The 18,733-nt window shown below is 33.4% G+C and overlaps 1 protein-coding gene across 2 annotated transcripts in view; it reads right to left on the reverse strand.

The window, feature by feature from the left end:
* Positions 1-17,313, reverse strand: part of LOC112042839 (uncharacterized) — a 224,165-nt gene extending 206,852 nt beyond the window's left edge. The window contains exon 1 of one of the 2 annotated variants that reach the window (XM_024078008.2): positions 16,837-17,313. In XM_024078008.2, coding sequence (XP_023933776.1) covers positions 16,837-16,933 — 97 coding nt within the window. In that variant the 5' untranslated portion in view covers positions 16,934-17,313. The remainder of the gene's footprint in view (positions 1-16,836) is intronic. The other variant, XM_024078009.2, reaches the window with a different exon arrangement.
* Positions 17,314-18,733: the final 1,420 nt, after the last annotated feature.

An 18,733-nucleotide genomic window follows, 5' to 3' on the forward strand; every position in this document is an offset into this window, starting at 1 on the left:
AAATTACAGGGGTGATTCGGATCAATAGTCGGGGCGTGAAAGAGTAACAAACATTCATACCATCAAAATTATCAGGTTTTCGTAAATCTCGGGAATCCATAGATTTTTCGGGATAAAATATAATGTGTTAATCCAGAGTAAAATCTATTTCCATTCCAAATTTCAGCCAAATCGCTTTAGTAGTAGCGGCGTTAAAGAATAACAAACATCCAAATAAACAAACATCCATACAAACTTTCGCGTTTATAATATTAGTGGATAGGATTAAAATAATCATCAAATAAACTGAGATATGTCATCCACCTACTGTATAATATCCACGAAGAGTTGTCAGTATGCACCGGATGATATTTGTTACATAGAATCTCAATTTTATATATGTCAACTAACATACGTCATGAAGTTAGTGAATTTGCCTTTTAATGTTCCTACGTCAACAGATAGAAATTATGTTCGGTAACTCGCATTAACTCCATGTTTACTCTCCTGTAAAGTGTGAGGCCTGTAAGTTAAATTAATGGTTGATAATAAAACTAATGATATAACACGAATTCATTGCAATTTTTTTTGACTATAACAAAGGATTATTTTCAGTGTCTTCGAGATATATTAATTCATTAATTCATATAAGTTACATTTCCATTATATTATAGATATTACATGTCATAAATTAAACGTAATTATATAAAACTATTACCTATAACCTATAAATTTTCATAAATATTTTCGGATTCTTGTCTAAAATGAGAATTAAAAACAAAACTATTGTTTTCGCAACATACACTATAAATGTGACAGATATTAACTGAATGATCTGTGGATTGATTGCTACCGATGATGCAATGATAGGTAACCGTTAGATTTCTACGTTATACAATAATTGTAAGTGTATGAATAATGATGAATACATAGACTAATAAATATAAGTAGACGGTATCTCGCTGTCGAACAACTGAAGTCGAAACGAACTGGCATTTTTCAACCTTTTTACAGACACTAGAAAACACAGAATAATTTCCAGTTGTGAGAATCGAATCCAAGACCGTGGATGCAGAAAGATGGGTCACTATGGAATCTATGTAATGCTCACGAAAAAGTAGGCTGTAACCTTACTTTGTAACTATGGAAATTAAATTACATCAGACCTTTTTTCTATGGGCACATTCCATTTACCAATCTTCGTGCATCAATGACATTTCCTGATCTACTTTTAAAGTAAATAATTGCTTTTGTATTGTGTTTTGTGGTCGGATTACTACTGTTACGTCTATTTTTTTCGTCCTCTGTAACTGAAATTGCAATTATTATTTTTCTGCCTATGGCATGGTTTTATAAACTTATAGTACATATTCTTCAGTGTTTTGTAAAATTATTAAATTTGATTATTGTAACTACCTTCTACATTTTATATCACAGAGCAGTCCAACATGCCAAACAAACTCAGTTAAAGTTCATCAAATGTGTTGGTACGAGTATAGCCGTGAATGTCCTTATCCTTAATGTAAATCAAATAATAACTAGCCAATAGCAGCAATAATGGAGCATTTCTATAAGTTTAAAGTAAACATTATAACTTACCGCTATTCCCTTACACCGTGTCTATTGTCTAGATTAGAAAATATTAAGTAAAAGGCACAAAAACCAACAAATCTATCTAATTCAACTAAAGTACTTGAATGAGTTTTTGAGATAAAAACGACAAAGTTTTTTTAGACATAATACACCGAAGCTTTCGCTTAACTGTTGAATCAAGAATCGGATACAGAAGGCAGTTGAGACGGCGCATATTGTGAAGAGGTTCCTTCCCTGGAAGGAACCCTGACTCTGGAGCCCTGACCACCGGTTGCTTGGGCACTCAAATGTCCCGCAGCGGGAGAGTTGATATTTTTTAATATAAATTTTAATAGTGTTTTTTATTATATTTTATATTGGTAACATTGTTAAAAATTAAAAAAGAACAAATAAATAAACAAGAAAAAGAAAATGTTTTTATTACAGAATACCATAATACTGGTATTATATTCGTACATTAAAGATTCGCCAACGGCAGTCTACGTCTTTAAAGCAAGTCTTAATATTTCTTAACGTAAGTTTGATGCGTTTATTAATAAAAGATAGCTTACCAACCTGTATTTAAGGTCATTTTATAAAATTGACTGTACAGTTAATCATAACGGTTTTATAAACAGAAACGTTATTTTCAAATTTCGCTAGCTGTGCGATAAAATATATGGCGAGTGTTATTAATACTCATATCATAAATTGCAATTGCTTCTTAGGTTGGTTCTTAGGTTAGGTAGGTGAGGCACATTACTCTCTGGTAATGTCGACCGGCCGCTGTTGGTATTTTTCTTTCAATGACTACCTACAAATAGTCATTAAAAATTAAATTATTATGTATTTTTGTTTATCACGTTATAATTCTTATTGTATATTTATTGTTATATTATTGTTTATAGTTTATTTGTTAGCACTACTATTATTACTATTCTTGTACGCTCAAACTGAAATGTACTAGCCTGTAAGTTTCACATAAGTGAATGAGTAAATTCTTAGTGAAATAATAAATATTTTAAACCCAAGATTTAAAGAGGCGTCACTATTGGTATAATTATCAGCCAACGAACGTTCACTGCTGGATACGGGTCTCTTATAAGGAAGGACTTTAAAACAACAGCATTTAGAGCCCTGCCTACATCCAGCCGGATTACTGTAGTTCAATCGGTAAAATAGAGTGATAATGACGAGAGCAGTGTATATGATAGTACGTGAAAGACATTGATTTTCTCGGCTGCGTTGAGTTTTTTACGTTCGTGCAACTGTCTGGTTTGTCCCTATGGTGTTTTATTGGAATTATTTGGTAGCCCTCAAGATGCCCTTTTAAAAAAAATATAGCCTATACATTTAAGCTTGGCATTTTGGTATTTAGGCCGATCTTAGATTTTTTGATGTTATTAGATAGTAGTAGTTAGATTCTTTGATTCTTCAGCTATCCAATGATGTAACAACCTTTTGGGTAGATATTATAGTTCCGTAGCTGCAACAGCAAACTGTATACCCCGATTTTGATACATTCGTTTTTTTAGGATGACACCCCACTATGCAAGCAATTTTAAAGACGTATTCACATCAAAATTAATCAAATGATCTAACATCGTGTCAAAGTAATCCAATCTAATTATTAATTAATGTCAAAATAATCCAATCGAATTATAAACTTTCTAATTTATTGAAAAATAATAACGAAGAGATTTACGAGTACGTCAATGTATAAATTATTATTTATTAGTAACTTATCATTTGAAGTGCGCACTTTGCACTCTGAACGACGTAGCGGAGAAGACCGATATTTTCTCTTGCACTCCGAGCTCAGACAAATTACCTTTGGACTTGTCTCGCACTCAAATTCACAAACAAATTTCTCTGTCGTCTTTTGAAGGGACGAGGTAAACTCACACTCGAAAATATTTAACACCAATAATTCCTTTATCCTTTATCGCAAAACTATTTTAAATCGTAATACACACACACGTGTTATTTCAACAACACGTTTGATTGAAACATCTATTCTATATACGCAGTTTGTATAAACGCGTTAGATTAAGATCATAATATACTTTTGACAGAGTGGTAACGTCTAGCGATGCAGGTCTTATGGTAATTGGTCTGAGACTTTGAGTGAACTCACAAGGACTGCAGAGTGGTAATTTAGTAGTTTAAATGTATATAATAATATTATTTAAGAATTAGAGGGGTTAGGCCTTAGTCCACCACGCTGACCCAATACGGATTGGCAGACTTCACACACGTAGAGAATTAAGAAAATTCTCAGGACCACAGGTTTCTTCACGTTGTTTTTCCTTCACCGTTTGAGACACAATATGTCCCTTCCTTCCTTCCTTCTACCTACCTTCACATATATGTATAACTGCACATGCACATAAAATGCACATAACTGACAAGATGGAGATGCATGTCCCGGACCGGATTCGAACATACGCTCTCGGAATCGAAGTCAGACTGGGCTATAGCTACAGCTCAAATATATATAAAATCAAATATACTTTTAGGCAAAGGATATTTGCAAAACAAATATGATTATAAAATTTCAAAATTTTTATCGTAATTAGATGAAAATTCATACAGTTTTAGCTTCCTTACATTAAACGTGACATTTTGTAATATATGACCTATAAACATAAACGAACCAATAACAAAGATATTAATAATTTTGTTTTAACGCCCATACGCATCTAACGATCGTTATGTACCTACGACGTCATTAATTCGTTCCATTTTGTACGGGATATTTTTTCAGGGATCGCCGCAAATCTGACCCTTCAAATCCCTGTAGCTCCGAAAGTATTGATCGCAGATACTCTGTTACTTTTTAAATTTTTTCCCTGTAAGGCTAGTTTAAGTATAAAAAATAAATAAATAATTCTTTTACTCAGCTGTTTAACAAAGGTTGCATCTGAATAAATAAATGTGACACATGCAGGGAAGTAAGCTCACGTAAGATTTAGCCGCCACCAACGAGTCAATTGTGGCAGCATCAAATTACATTAGAGTTCAGCCGCACTTGACCCTGCCTATGAATTCATCAAGTGATTGTTGAATCGACGTAGGCGGAGCGGCCAAGGGGCAACCTGAGTTACAAGTGCTCTAACTTTTTGCAATTCCATCACGTGTCTACAGTTTTGCAGTTCGCTTTAAAACAATTACATTTTCCATCTTTAGTATTTTTTTTAATAAATTTTGTAATAGAGCAATTATTGTAAACTCTCCCCCTATACCCCAACCATCTACATCATAAAAAATTTTAAATTCTTGCATAACCTTCATTCTTCTTCTTCATTCACCTTCATCGGTATCGGAAACATCTCTATTCGGAATACATTTAAGAGGACGCAGAAATATGTCACAAAGATGTTCTTGTTACAGATTGAGTATGACATAAAATTGTGCCTATTTAACCGTTAATTCAACAAATTGTAACAATTTTACATTTAATTTTGAACCTATAAATATTTATAGTAGTTATTTAGTATAATAAAAGTAATGTATAAACTACTTATCTATTCAAATAAATTTTATTCTCAAGTCTTGTATTTTTTCGTTATTGAGGTGAAAAGTGTTATGTATCACACGAGAGCAAAGTTATTTGTTTCTTGTGCCTCTGAATCCCTCATTACGCTCAGGATTCTAACCACTAGCTACGCTCGTAATTCAATTATAGAATCCTTCGCTTGTTCGGGATTCAAACTCCGCACTCGACGAACAAATACGAACTTTGCTCACTTGTTAAACAAATAACTATTCTCCAACAATTATTACATTTGAAATAAATGTCACTTTGATTTTAGCTAGATCTAATTTTACTTACAAGTATTCTTTTACATACTCGGTTTCAATAAAGTTTAATGAGGTAATCATTTTTATGTTTACTATAACGTTTGTGTTATTAACTTTCTTCATATTAGGTAACGCAATTTCGATATTTTCTCTATTCAAAAGTAAATTACTGACAGTGAACCAGTGCCATGATATTACGATAGTCTATTTATACTGTCACAGCTTTTGTTTACTTGTCTCTATTTTAAAATCTTGGATAGATATGTCATCAGCCAACGATACTATATTGTAAAGTATTGCCTATATTGCTGTTAGCAAGTGCTTGTTTAGAATAAACCTACCTAATGGGTGGTTATTATCAAAATAATGGCGACTAAAATTTGTTAATTTCTAATGGAGTTTTCATTAGAGTTTTGTATGTTTGAAGGTTCTTATTTTGTACCCAATAATTTTATTTTATACAACAAACATTATCATTGGTTAGTCAGTGTAGAAACATGAAATAATTGCTTGAGTAAAAGTTCAACGAAATAGCATTTTCGCACCAACCTGGTTATGTAACTACATTTTCTTTCATCAAAGAGTGTCTGGGAAAGATCGCTTTAGCGATAAGTCCGCTTTTGCACGCTATTTGTAGTTTTCAGTTTCACTTTTTGTGTTATTATGGTTTTATTTTTTGTTTTGTACTACATTGTGTGCAATAAGAATTTTAAATACATACATAATATATAGATACTTAAGTAGGTAGGCAGTAACTGTTCATGCTACTTAGTTTCTATCGCTTCCTAACATTTGGCAACGAAGAGAATTTCAAAAATGAACATTATACACGCCAACTAACAGGTTTGTAACAAGGCGTGGCACAAAACAAATTAATTAAACCAAACCACAATAAAGGTTTTAAAACCCGCGAAACATTCTACGGGTATCAAGCAAATCGTGCTCAAGTAATTTATTGGATTCAACGCCTTTCATATTCAAATTGAGTACTTAGGAACATCAGTAGTAGTAGGTAGTTTTAAATAAAATACGATGCGGTTTTATTTTTGTCTACAACGTCCATTCATATTCTTAGACTATGTATTTATGTTTATAATACTCCTAACAAGTTAGCCCGCTTCTACTTTAGTTTGCATCATCACATCAGTGAGGTTGTAGTCAAGCAAATTTATAAATTCGTATTATATATAGTCTATTTAAATTTTTCATACACCAAATTATTATGGTAGAAAGTATCAGGGTCTTATTATATTTAAGCAATCTTTGTAAACCTGCTTTCTGATGAATAAATACGCTGGCCAAATGCGGATTATCAAAAAAATTATCTTATTAAATATCACATAATAGGATTATTTTTTTTCCTATTATGTGATAATTAACCGACTTCCAAAAAGGAGGAGGTTCTACGTTCGGCTGTATGTATGTTTTTTTTAATAAACTTTTCATTATGATAATTTGTTCTTTGCATTATATTACGAACAAGTAATATCAAGGTATTTTTATCGAATAACTCCACATTTAGGTAAGTAATAATTCCTCCATTCCTGCTTAGAAACCCCAGAAAAGGCAAAGTATTTCTTTCCGTGCGATAATTTATTATAAGTGCATACCTATTATACTTAAAGCCAGGCTATTGCATTTACATAATACCTTGAATCTTAGACAAGTACAGTAAGTAGTTTTATTTAATTTGCTGCAAACAGGCAGCGGGGAAGATACTTGCATTAAGTAAATGCTTCGAATAGTTTATTGATCTTTTATTATAACTTAAGTAATGGTGTTTTACTAATAGACAAAGAGCCTGTTATAGCCAGACCTTCGGCATTTTATAATAGCTGGAAGTTTGTAATCTCATTCTCTACCAACGGTTAGTATGGCACGCAACTTGGTTGGACAAAGGTATAAAGAGTAATAGATAAGTACAATGCTACGTATTTTTTAACCGACTTCCAAAAAGGAGGAGGTTCTACGTTCGGCTGTATGTATGTTTTTTTTTTATGTATGTCCACTGTCCAGCGATAATTCCGTCATTTGTAGACCGATTTTGAAAATTCTGTTTTTGTTTTGAAGGGTTTGATTCCAGGGTGGTCCCATTTTTTCATGTCAGGATCAGATGATGGCATCCTGGAGAAATCGAGAGGAACTTTCGAAAATCGTTGAGACGGCTAGTGCGTTTGTTAGTGTTTCCATAAGGTATTTTAAACCACTACAATTTTATGAAGGTCTGGAGTTGGTCTGATGATGGAGCCGATAAACAGACGATATAACTTAAGTAATAGTGTTTTACTAATAGACTAAGAGCCTGTTATAGTCAGACCTTCGGCATTTTATAAAAACTGAAAGTTTGTAAGCTCATTCTCTACCAACGGTTAGTATGGCACGCAACTTGGTCGGACCAAGGTATAAAGAGTAATAGATAAGTACAATGCTACGTATTTATTTCACTTTATTCACGTAGTCATAGCATAAAACATGTATTTTATATATTTTTCATAGATACTTAGCTTCAGCCAGCCAGTTTACTAAATTTGATGAAAGTTACCTAAAAGAATTAACATGAAATGAATATCGACCGCATTTTTCGTGTTCCGTAACATTCCATACATCTATACTAATCTATACTAATATTATAAAGCTGAAGAGTTTGTTTGTTTGTTTGATTGAACGCGCTAATCTCTGGAACTACTGGTTCGATTTGAAAATTATATTCTTTCAGCGATAGATAGGCCATTTATCGAGGAAGGCTATAGGCTATATATTATCCCTGTATTCCTACGGGAACGGAAACCACGCGGGTGAAACCGCGTGGTGACATCGCGTGGTATTGACATGTACTCGTAGTTTGTATATGAATTTATATTAAAATCAGCTATCTTAGTAAGCTACACTTACTTACTCTAGGGCTAAAAGTGATGTGTGTATTGTTAAACAAGTATAATGTATTTTATAAAATGACAAAGGTCTGGCTACATCAGCTATTGGCCTTTAATAAACAACCCATCAATTCACTAACACGGCACAATATTGTAAACTTATACTAAGTTATTATTATATGAATTATGAATATAAAGATACGAATCATATTTAAATATCCTCTCGAGCAATGACTTGTAAATGATAAGATCAGGTTGCATACCTACATTATCATCACTATCACCACACTGTAAAGCCTCGAAAGTTCTGCAATTACTAAGTAGATATATTTGACTATCTTACGTTATCAACCCATTTTCGGCTCACTGCTGAGCTCGAGTCTTTTCTCGGAATGAGAGGGGTTAGGTCAATAGTCCACCACGCTGGCCCAATGCGGATTGGCAGACTTCACACACGCAGAAAATTATGAAAATTCTCTGGTATGCAGGTTTTCTCACGATGTTTTTCGTTTGAGACACGTGATACACAACTGAAAAGTTGGAGGTGCATGCCCCAGACCCGATTCGAACCTACGCCCTCCCGGAATCGGAGGTAGGGGTCATATCCACTGAGCTATCACGGCTCAATATCTTAGACATATTATTTATTATATTATCTTTCAGCCATGGTAAGTAATGTCTTACACTTATTATAGATTCACGGCACTACCTTGGCAATTTTTGTATCTAATATCTATGCATTTCTCTATTTCTATTTGAAATATTTTCATGCTTCGTCCTTTTTAGACCCCTTTTTTACGGAAGAAGCGGGGTATAGTTTAATAACTTTATTTTTAATATTTCTAATGGGTATTAATAATAACTTGTAAAAACTACCAGTCACGAGTTCTTTGTATTATATGTTCATACTGATTGGACTTAATTCGAAGTACTTATGTAATATAATTAAAACAAAGCAATGCGTGGTTAACATTCAAATTAAAAACGCTTGTTAAATAGAAAACAGCCATAATGAGTTGTCGTCAGATAAATACACTGAGTTCATGGTACTGCTATTTTAAATTCTGTCCATAAACTATTATAATAAACTATAAAATATTTTTTTTATATAAAAATATTTGTTTTTTTATTATGTTTGGTAAAGTGGCGTTTGCCATAATAGTCAAAACAAAATTATCTTTTTTCATTCAACTAAGCGGATATCCTTTTATAACTCCTATAAAAGGATATCCGCTTAGTGTACTACAAAATCCGCAACACTCTAATTTCAGCTGATCCCATTTAAAAGCTAATTTATTTCATCATCATCGTCATCATCATCATCTACAGCTTATCGTAATAACTCACTGGAGGGCAAGGCTTTATATACTGAGAAACATAGTCAATAATTAAATAATAAAAAAAATTCAACCGACTTCAAACTCACAAAAATGTTTCTACTAAACTAAAAAGCGAAATAGTAGATTGTTAACCGAGGGTGGAAAGAATAAATTCCCGAGGTATTTAGGCTATAGTCCGAGTAGGAATTGATTCTTTTACCCGTGTTAAACACTCTACTTTTCATTTCGAATATGAGGAAATTTCATTTCGATTACGAGGAAATTATAATTATTGTCTATTTATTTGGCCCGCTCTTGGAACCTCGGTAAAGCAGTCGTCAAATTGGACGACTGCTTTACCGACGTTGTGACTACTCCCCGCTAGGCGGCTCTCTCTGAGGAGAATTACTTACGTAAAAACCTCGTTACAAAAACCACTAATGTTATAGAATTCACTTTTCCTTTGGTGGAAGACCTATATTGCTTATTGCAAGATAAAATTACTGGTTCACATTTATATGGTTTTTAAAATAAACCTTCAGATAGCATTATGCACCTTAAAACGTCTTGTTTAATCCACCATCTTGGGGAGAGAGAACTAGAGAAAGCGCAAGAAGAAATGAGACGGTAAATAGTCGTTCGGAAATAAATATAACTTTAGACAAAATTCAGTTTAGATTTTTTTTTAATATTCAATACTATATATATAATATATAATATTTAAAATTAATTGTCATTTTATTTTTTAATCATTATCTATTTTTTTTTAAACTCCGTCACTGTTATGTATCCCGCCAATTTATGTCGACTTTTCAAATTTTATTTAGGGAACTCAACACGTTATTGTGATGGCTTATTCCGATTAAGAAGTTTGTGCTAAATGTACACTGGCTGTTTAGAAACTCACATGGCCGTAGCATTTTTTTTTATAATTACTTTACTTTTTACATAAAAGTTTTGCTTTAGAACTTCATTGACGTCTGAACAGGCTGTATGGTCAACGATCTTTGCCTGTCCCCGAATTTAGTTGGGGACACATTAAAAAAAAAACATAAAACTCTTCACAACTGATGACAGCAGATCTAATTTTAAAGTTCATTCCGGCCCTTAGGTGGGAAGTAATTTGTATGAGTTATTCCCTCCCTGTGTAGGGAAGTAGCATTTTCTACCCAATACTCAGATCAAAACAATAAACTTTCCGAGTATGAGAAATGAAAAATAACATCATACTATGTGCCAACTTCCGATCAGTATGAAGGAGGTACTAAGTTAGTGATTTATTAATTCAAGATATAGATAAATTAGCTACTTAGATAAGAAGCTTGCATACTACATGCTGCCGGCTTTAAACGTCATAGTGTCTGGTTTACTACGTACTTTATGTATGGCGTTCCAGGAATTTATTCTCAGTTTAGGACAGGTGTATTTTGGAGACCACACTGCTCTAATACATATACAATAAAATATTAATCAGAAGAGATTATCTAATGCTACAAAATGTTTAGTCTAATTCATTATATTATAAAATAGGAAAACGTAGCATTCAGAACTCCATCGATAATAATATAGCGTATAAATTATAAGAATCAACTCAAAGTGTCCTTACATTGGAAGTTATAGTTTCCGCAATTGAATCCAATGAATACTCGTTTTTTTTAATACTAATCGAAAGTTTATAACTTTATATAATGAAGATTGAAGAAATACTCAAGGTATTAGATTATTACTCTTATAGCAGGGTAAAAAATAGTAGATTCTTTTACCCGTGTTAAACACTCTACTTTTCATTTTGAATATGAGGAAATTTCATTTCGATTAAGAGGAAATTATAATTATTGTCTATTTATTTGGCCCGCTCTTGGAACGTCGGTAAAGCAGTCGTCAAATTGGACGACTGCTTTACCGACGTTGTGACTACTCCCCGCTAGGCGGCTCTCTCTAAGGAGAATGACTTACGTAAAAATCTCGTTACATCCTACTCGAAGAGCCACTAATGTTATAAAATTCACTTTTCCTTTAGTGGAATACCTATATTGCTTATTGCAAGATAATATTACTGGTTCACATTTATATGGTTTTTAAAATAAACCTTCAGATTGCAATTTGCACTATGCACCTTAAAAACGTCTTGTCTACTCCACCACTACTCCACCATCTTGGGGAGAGAAAAAGCGCGAGAAGAAGTGAGACGGCAAATAGTCGTTCGGAAACATTTAATACTATATAATATTTAAAATTAATTGTCATTATATTTTTTAATCATTATCTATTTTTTTTAAACTCCGTCACTGTTAAGTAACAGATTAGTTACTTAAAAGTTTTCCTCTAGAACTTCATTAACGTCTGAACAGGCTGTATGGTCAACGATCTTTGCCTGTCCCCGAATTTAGTTCGGGACAAATTAAAAAAAAAACATAAAACTCTTCACAGCTAATGACAGCAGTTCTATTTTTAAAGTTCATTCCGGCCCTTAGGTGGGAAGTAATTTGTATGAGTTATTCCCTCCCTGTGTAGGGAAGCAGCATTTTCCACCCAATACTCAGATTAAAACAACACTACTTTCCGAGTATGAGAAATGAAAAATATATTTACCTACTGCGCTTGTAGTCTAACACACAGTTTCCAGACCTTCAAAATCTGCTGAATGCTTTAATTATGTGCAAATGTAGAATATCGTTTTCATTTCACCGCGGCTAGTTGCCTCGACTGGTGACAGAAGGGCTGGCTCATTTTTTGCGCAAAGGATCAGCCTGGCTGTCCAGCGCGGAAATGCAGCCAGCTTGTCACCATTCCACGTAGGCATTATTTGTATAGTTATTAGGATAAGTTAGCTTAAGTTCCTTATTGTATTCTTTCTCAATAAAAAAAAAAGAATATCGTTAGAGTTCTATTCATATTTTAGTAGTCCATTTAATATTTTTACGTTGTACTTTTACACGCGTATAGTAGGTACTTCATGAAAATGTGGCATCGCGGCCGTCATGGTTTGTGAAAGTTAAAACTAAACAAACATCATGCATAATTTCGGCGCTTCAGTAAAGTTCGTAGCTACTAGGAGGTTAAGAGTGTGCAATATGTAATTTGGTGGTTACAAATGGTTCTGGATCTCAGATTCTGGAAAAGTTAAGAGCCTGATATTTGGGTAAATGATATTTCAAAGTGTTAGCTTCGTTATGACTATACAAAATACACAATTTGTAAAACTTTTCTCGATAGTTTATTTTTTTGAAAAATACATGTTTTGCTCACATTTTGCTTTCAATCTCAGGAAAAGCAAACTTATTTTCTTAAATTGTTGTTTTGTATAGAAAATTAGGTATATATCTTGAACATGGCCATTTTGTTTTTCGTTTTGTTGTTTAATTTACTTGCAATTAGGTAAAAATGGTTTTTTCGCTATAAGTCATAATTCGGCGTCTCGTTTGCGCTTCGAATTTTATCCATATCGTACCGACGCGCTGCGCGCTCTTAAGGCGTTCAGGCATCCTTAATCAGAGAGACATGATCACATGGGTTATATCGTCACGACAATTTCAGATATTTTCTAAAATTCTGAAGTCCTTTGGTAGCTGTTAATATCAATTTAAAGATTATTTATTCAGATACTGTATTGACAAACATTGATAATGGTAAAGATAAACAGAATCTCTTGCGTGATGCCAAACGTATCACAGACCACTTGAAAGTTCAATAACATTCAACTTATCTGATACTTATGTTAAAACACTGTAACTATCCTATAAAAAGAATAGTCTTACATCATAATCCTATACCTACATTTTTCTTTTAACTTTATCCCATACACAAGTAGGTAATTAATTAGATCAAATGTTAGTAGCTTTTAGTTCCTATACTTATATACATAATTAAAAAAACCCGACCAACTGCGTGTCGAACCAGGCGCAGTATAGGGTTCCGTATATTAATTTAGCACTTTAATCCCTTCTGTAATGCATAAAAATACTCTCTGTCTCCGAGTTATCTTACTGACAACTTTATCTTTTAATTAACAACGAAATTAGTATACAATTTTCGATTACCAATTACGTTCATTAAGTTGGTCGACTAATTACTCTTTAAATAGCAATCGTTACTTACTTGTAACTTAATTGTTACTTAGCTGTTATACTCTTTCTTGTAATTTCATTATATATCCTACTCTCTTGATTTTTTTCGCGTATCCATAAATAACCGTTAAGCCAGTAGCGGGTGAGGATACTTGACTCTAACAAAAATTAACTCTTAAAAGCTTAATATTTTGCAAACGGGGGTCCGTTCCCTCATAACTTTTAAAGATATATACAACGATACCCCACACTATGAAATAAACGAGTAAAAAAAAGATTTTATACTCATGCTAATTTACTTTAGCTTTCTAGTAGTTATAGTCTCTGCGCTAAATCGCGGACGGACGAACGGACGGACAGACAGACATGGCAAAACTATAAGGGTGCCTTGTTGACTACGGAACCCTAACAATAAAGACTGCTTAACGATTACTAATATAATATGTTTACTTTACGAATAACTGCTACTCGTGTTAATTACGGACACAGTAAATGTAGCTAATATACCCACTAGCATTTTGTTATCAACACATTTGTTATTGTCGTTAAGACGTTTATAATAGTTAACTTAAAGTCCCCAGTATTATTTCTACTAATTCAATACTAGCAATGAACTGCAATAAGAGGTCAAGCATACTGCGAACAGAAACAACAAAATATGTACGTCATAGCAAAACAACTTGAGCTTACATTGACTGGTATTTCAAAAAATATATAAATATGTGTCTACGTTTTGTAGAAAAAACTTTACAAAAGCGTTTAATGATGCGACGTCGATATTTAAATTCGTATATAAAATGCAACAAAAAACTCGTTATAATATTTCTTTACGTGCACGCTTTATATACGAAGCTAAAAATAAGTTTTGTCATTTTAGCATAACGACTCATCGTTTTCCTGCATTTTTTGTACAAAAATATATTGATAATAATAGAAAAATCTAGTACCTAACAAAACGGAAAAAAACAACCCACTAACTGAAAGATAAATCTATAAGTACTATTACTATAAAGAGGTAAACTGCAAAACTGGGTATTATCTGGATCAACTGAACCTATTTTGAAAATTACTAGAAAATCACATTGTTTGTGATATATTTTTCAGGTCCGGTGGTCTTGACTAGTTAAAAACTAGCTAACGCCGCGCGGTTTTACCCGCGTGGTTCCTGTTCCCGTAAGAATACGAGGATAATATATAGCCTATAGCTATCCTCGATAAATGGACTATCTAACTCTGAAAGAATTTTTCAAATCGAACCAGTAGTTCCTGAGATTAGCGAGTTCAATCAAACAAACGAACTCTTCAGCTTTATAATATTAGTATAAATGAATAATTATATTGTCAACTTTTGGATTAATATTCTCTTTCCCTCTTCAACAACTCAAATATAAAATGTCAAATGTATTGTGTGTGCATACCAATCAACTTGAGAACCTCCTCCTTTTGAAGTCGGTTAGAAATTCAGTCCTGCGCCTCTTTTAGTTCAAGCGGTGGTGTGCAATCAACTTTATGACGTCAATAAACAAAAGGATCTTTATTTCATTTAACATTGCGTCTATTGTGAAATAATGTCATAGAACACAACATTAACATACATAAATTGCAAATTGTGGAGTCAGATACGACACGCAGTCAAATAGCTTGTTTACTCAATTGGCCAAAAACAGCACCGATGTTGAAACTCACGCAAGTTTGACGGCTAGTGATAATAACTGCGAAGTTGCCTGAATCTAACAATTATATTTTCGGTTGCAAAATGTGCGGTTAAGTTACGCGAATCACATTCAGCAGTTACTTTCGCATAATTTGATAATGTAGAGTCATTATAATTACACTTTAAATTGCGTTTCACTAATTAGGTATATTTTCTTAACGTCATCGTAAAATAAGAATACAATCTTTGTTGAGTGTATTCACTTATGTGATTAGGATGTTAATTAAGTTGGTAAATCTATCAAAACAGAAATATGAAAAAGGTGCAAAATGCTACGAACGACGTACGGGGCAATTGCCGACAAATTCATGGGAATCCAGAGGCAAACTCGACAGCAGACGCAGAGACTTAAATTATCCTATGTTCAGGTCCTAAACCCGAATAACCTTACAGACCAGTTGATTTCGACGGTAATTTACGAAATATTATTTAACTGCTATAGTTATTAAAATTTCTATCAGCATTATTCAGAATATGCATTGACTTAAATGCAAATATTCTAATAAAACACCTAAACCTCTTTAATTAATGTTAGAGATTACTTATGGTGATTATAATTTATAACATTAAGGTAGAGGACTTACTTATTTTGTTGAATAATTAATTAACATCATAATTATTTGATGTTAATTTTTATTTTTGTATCATTTGTTAAAATAGTATTGCTTAATGAACTATAAACTTAACGATTAGGTACATACTATTTATAGAATAAGAAGTAATTCATAAGAAAAAAAGATAAACGCTACCTTTTTTAACATTCTTGCAGTACATGGTTACAATAAAATAAAATACATTTCATTTGAAATTTTTGGTTTTATTCTTAAAATCTGGAATTGTCATAAAATGTAGCTGGACTCTCTGAAAACCGGACTGAACCTATATGTTATGCCAGACATAACAAAACATCTAATTTATCCAAAAATATTGGTAGAGAGTTAGAACAACGGTCAAATGCAAAACAAACTAAAATTCGCTTGAGCAAATACCACATGCGTTTCGCATTACTGGGCCGGTTCGTACCGTACCAACAACATCCGAGCTTGATAGAGAAAACGATCGCTGATTAATAATCGCCTTGCGTGAATTGTTTGGCACCTGCTCTTATATTTTGTTCTACTCACAAGTGTATCCATTCAAATACTTCGCAATTATGTATATGATACGTAGATAAGTGCTCAATTGTCAATACTTTTAGTTTATACTTTACTTTTGAAAGTGAAAGAGTAAAAATATTTTATTTTGACTATATAGAACTGCTGCTCTAAAAATATAGGTAGATAAGTTTTTAAGGGCTGCTTTCTTTAGGTGCCTCGGGCACGTCTTGCCCTTGGATAGTTTTAGTTTTTATTGAACCAATAGCGTGACTTGTAAGCATGATATGCGTTGTATCGTATTGTTATCAATAGCACTCTTGTTCGATTTTAAATAAACAGTTCATTGTATTTTACTGTCATTGTTAGTAATGCAGAAAAATCTGCATTACTTCTCGTTCGTGGCTGGCTCACCTGAATCCTGCGCATTCTGCAAATGGTGGATGTGATGCAGATGAGCATAGTAGTGGTGGTGGTGCAGGATGCATTCCAGATCGGTGCAGTTCAACATTGTGACGGGGGCCGGCCGGGGCCGCCGGCTGCTCACTCACGCTCGCTGCACACTTTCACAAAACTATTCCACTGCCACTTCAATAAGTATCGTTGTCACATCACGTTATCTCCACCACAAACACCGAACTGACACACATGGATCGAGTTAGAGACGGTGACTGTCTGTCTTAGCAGACGTAAACAACACTAACATCCTTCAATATTGCAAGCCTGTACCACTGGTGTTCACTAGAAGCGACATCACTGAGAAGGATTCCGTACGGTAATTGATAAAGCGGAAGACGGATCGATAAGGTGATCGCGTCGACGTATGCGCGAGTATGGTCGGCTGCAGAGAGCGATGCGTGCGCGCAACACTTGTGGCGCGCGACTGTACACTGAATGCCGCTCGCTCGCCCACCATTCCATCACTCCCGGGCTCCCGGCCTCGACCGCACTGCACTTGGCCAGTTGCAGAGCTGACTTCCATATCACTCACCCTGTGGATAACACAGCGTTCAACGTTCCGTGGATGTGGGCTTCGTTGACGTACTCGGTCTAATCAGCATGACCTAGAATCTCGAACAATAAATTCAATTGTTTTAGGTGCCGTGTTTACTAGAAACTGGTTTTCACGTGATATTTTAAGGCCCGGTGAACACATTTTAATTAAAACAATACACACAACAACGCTTTGTGAAAGTGTCATAGGATACTTTTTTAATAAATCTGATAAAAGTTTGAAAAGTAACTGTTGAGATAATTATACAAATTATATTTGAGTTAACAAAAAGTAGCGTTATTTGCGGAAAAATGGAAAAATAACAAATATCCGCAGTGTAGGTCCCAAGGTCAAGGTACCTGCTTGCCCTGAGTGTATTACCTGTAAACGAACTTTCGAGCGAGCGGCGTATGTCAACAGTTGCATATTTAATGTGCTTGTACATGCCGAGAATCATATTCACACACTATCAAACTCACTATTCATTAACATTTTTATCAACATATAAACATTCCTAATATAGGTATAACATAACATAAGAAATGGGTACTTATATACTTCAGGTACCTAATAAGACTAATTATATTTCGAGATAGGTAATTATGTTGAATGTTTCTTCATTATTACTGACGACAGATAAGAATACAAACAAAATTAGTTCATTGAGAATGATTTAGATAAGTTGTTTTGTTAGATAATTGGGTAAGAAAACTTTTGACTATATAAGTAAAACTGAATGAAAAAAAATATTTATTATTTATAAATATTTCACAGATCATCAATCCACATATTATATTACTAGTTATTTTTATATTAAAACTAGGAAATTAAATGAAGCTTATTTAAAATATTTTGAATGAACTAGTCCCTACAAATAAAATAATGTTTAAGCCGTTCTGCCGTTAGCCGTGTTCTGGAGATTAATGCGAACAAACACCGTCACGTAGGTAAAAAGATTTTCTTTTTTTAATAAAAACTAATTCAGTTTGTGGTAAAACAAAGTCGCTTTCTCTGTCTGTCTTTGTATGCTTAAATATTTAAAACTACGCAACGGATTTTGACGCGGTTTTTTTATAGATAGAGTGATTGAAGAAGAAGTTTATTGTATCTATACGTATACAACGTGTCCCAAAATTCAACGATAAGCGGGCGCCAAAAGATTGACCTGCTCATGAGCACTTAAGGAAAAATAATAAAAAAATATACCTAAATTTTTTTTTTAGTTACAAAATAAATTTTAAAATTCTTTGAAAATTTACACCTTGTATGATATTTTGAACTACCGCAGCTACAATTTCTTAAATATGCTTAAGATTT

The sequence above is a fragment of the Bicyclus anynana genome, chromosome 12 (assembly GCF_947172395.1).
Source record: "Bicyclus anynana chromosome 12, ilBicAnyn1.1, whole genome shotgun sequence".
NCBI classification, from domain to species: domain Eukaryota; kingdom Metazoa; phylum Arthropoda; class Insecta; order Lepidoptera; family Nymphalidae; genus Bicyclus; species Bicyclus anynana.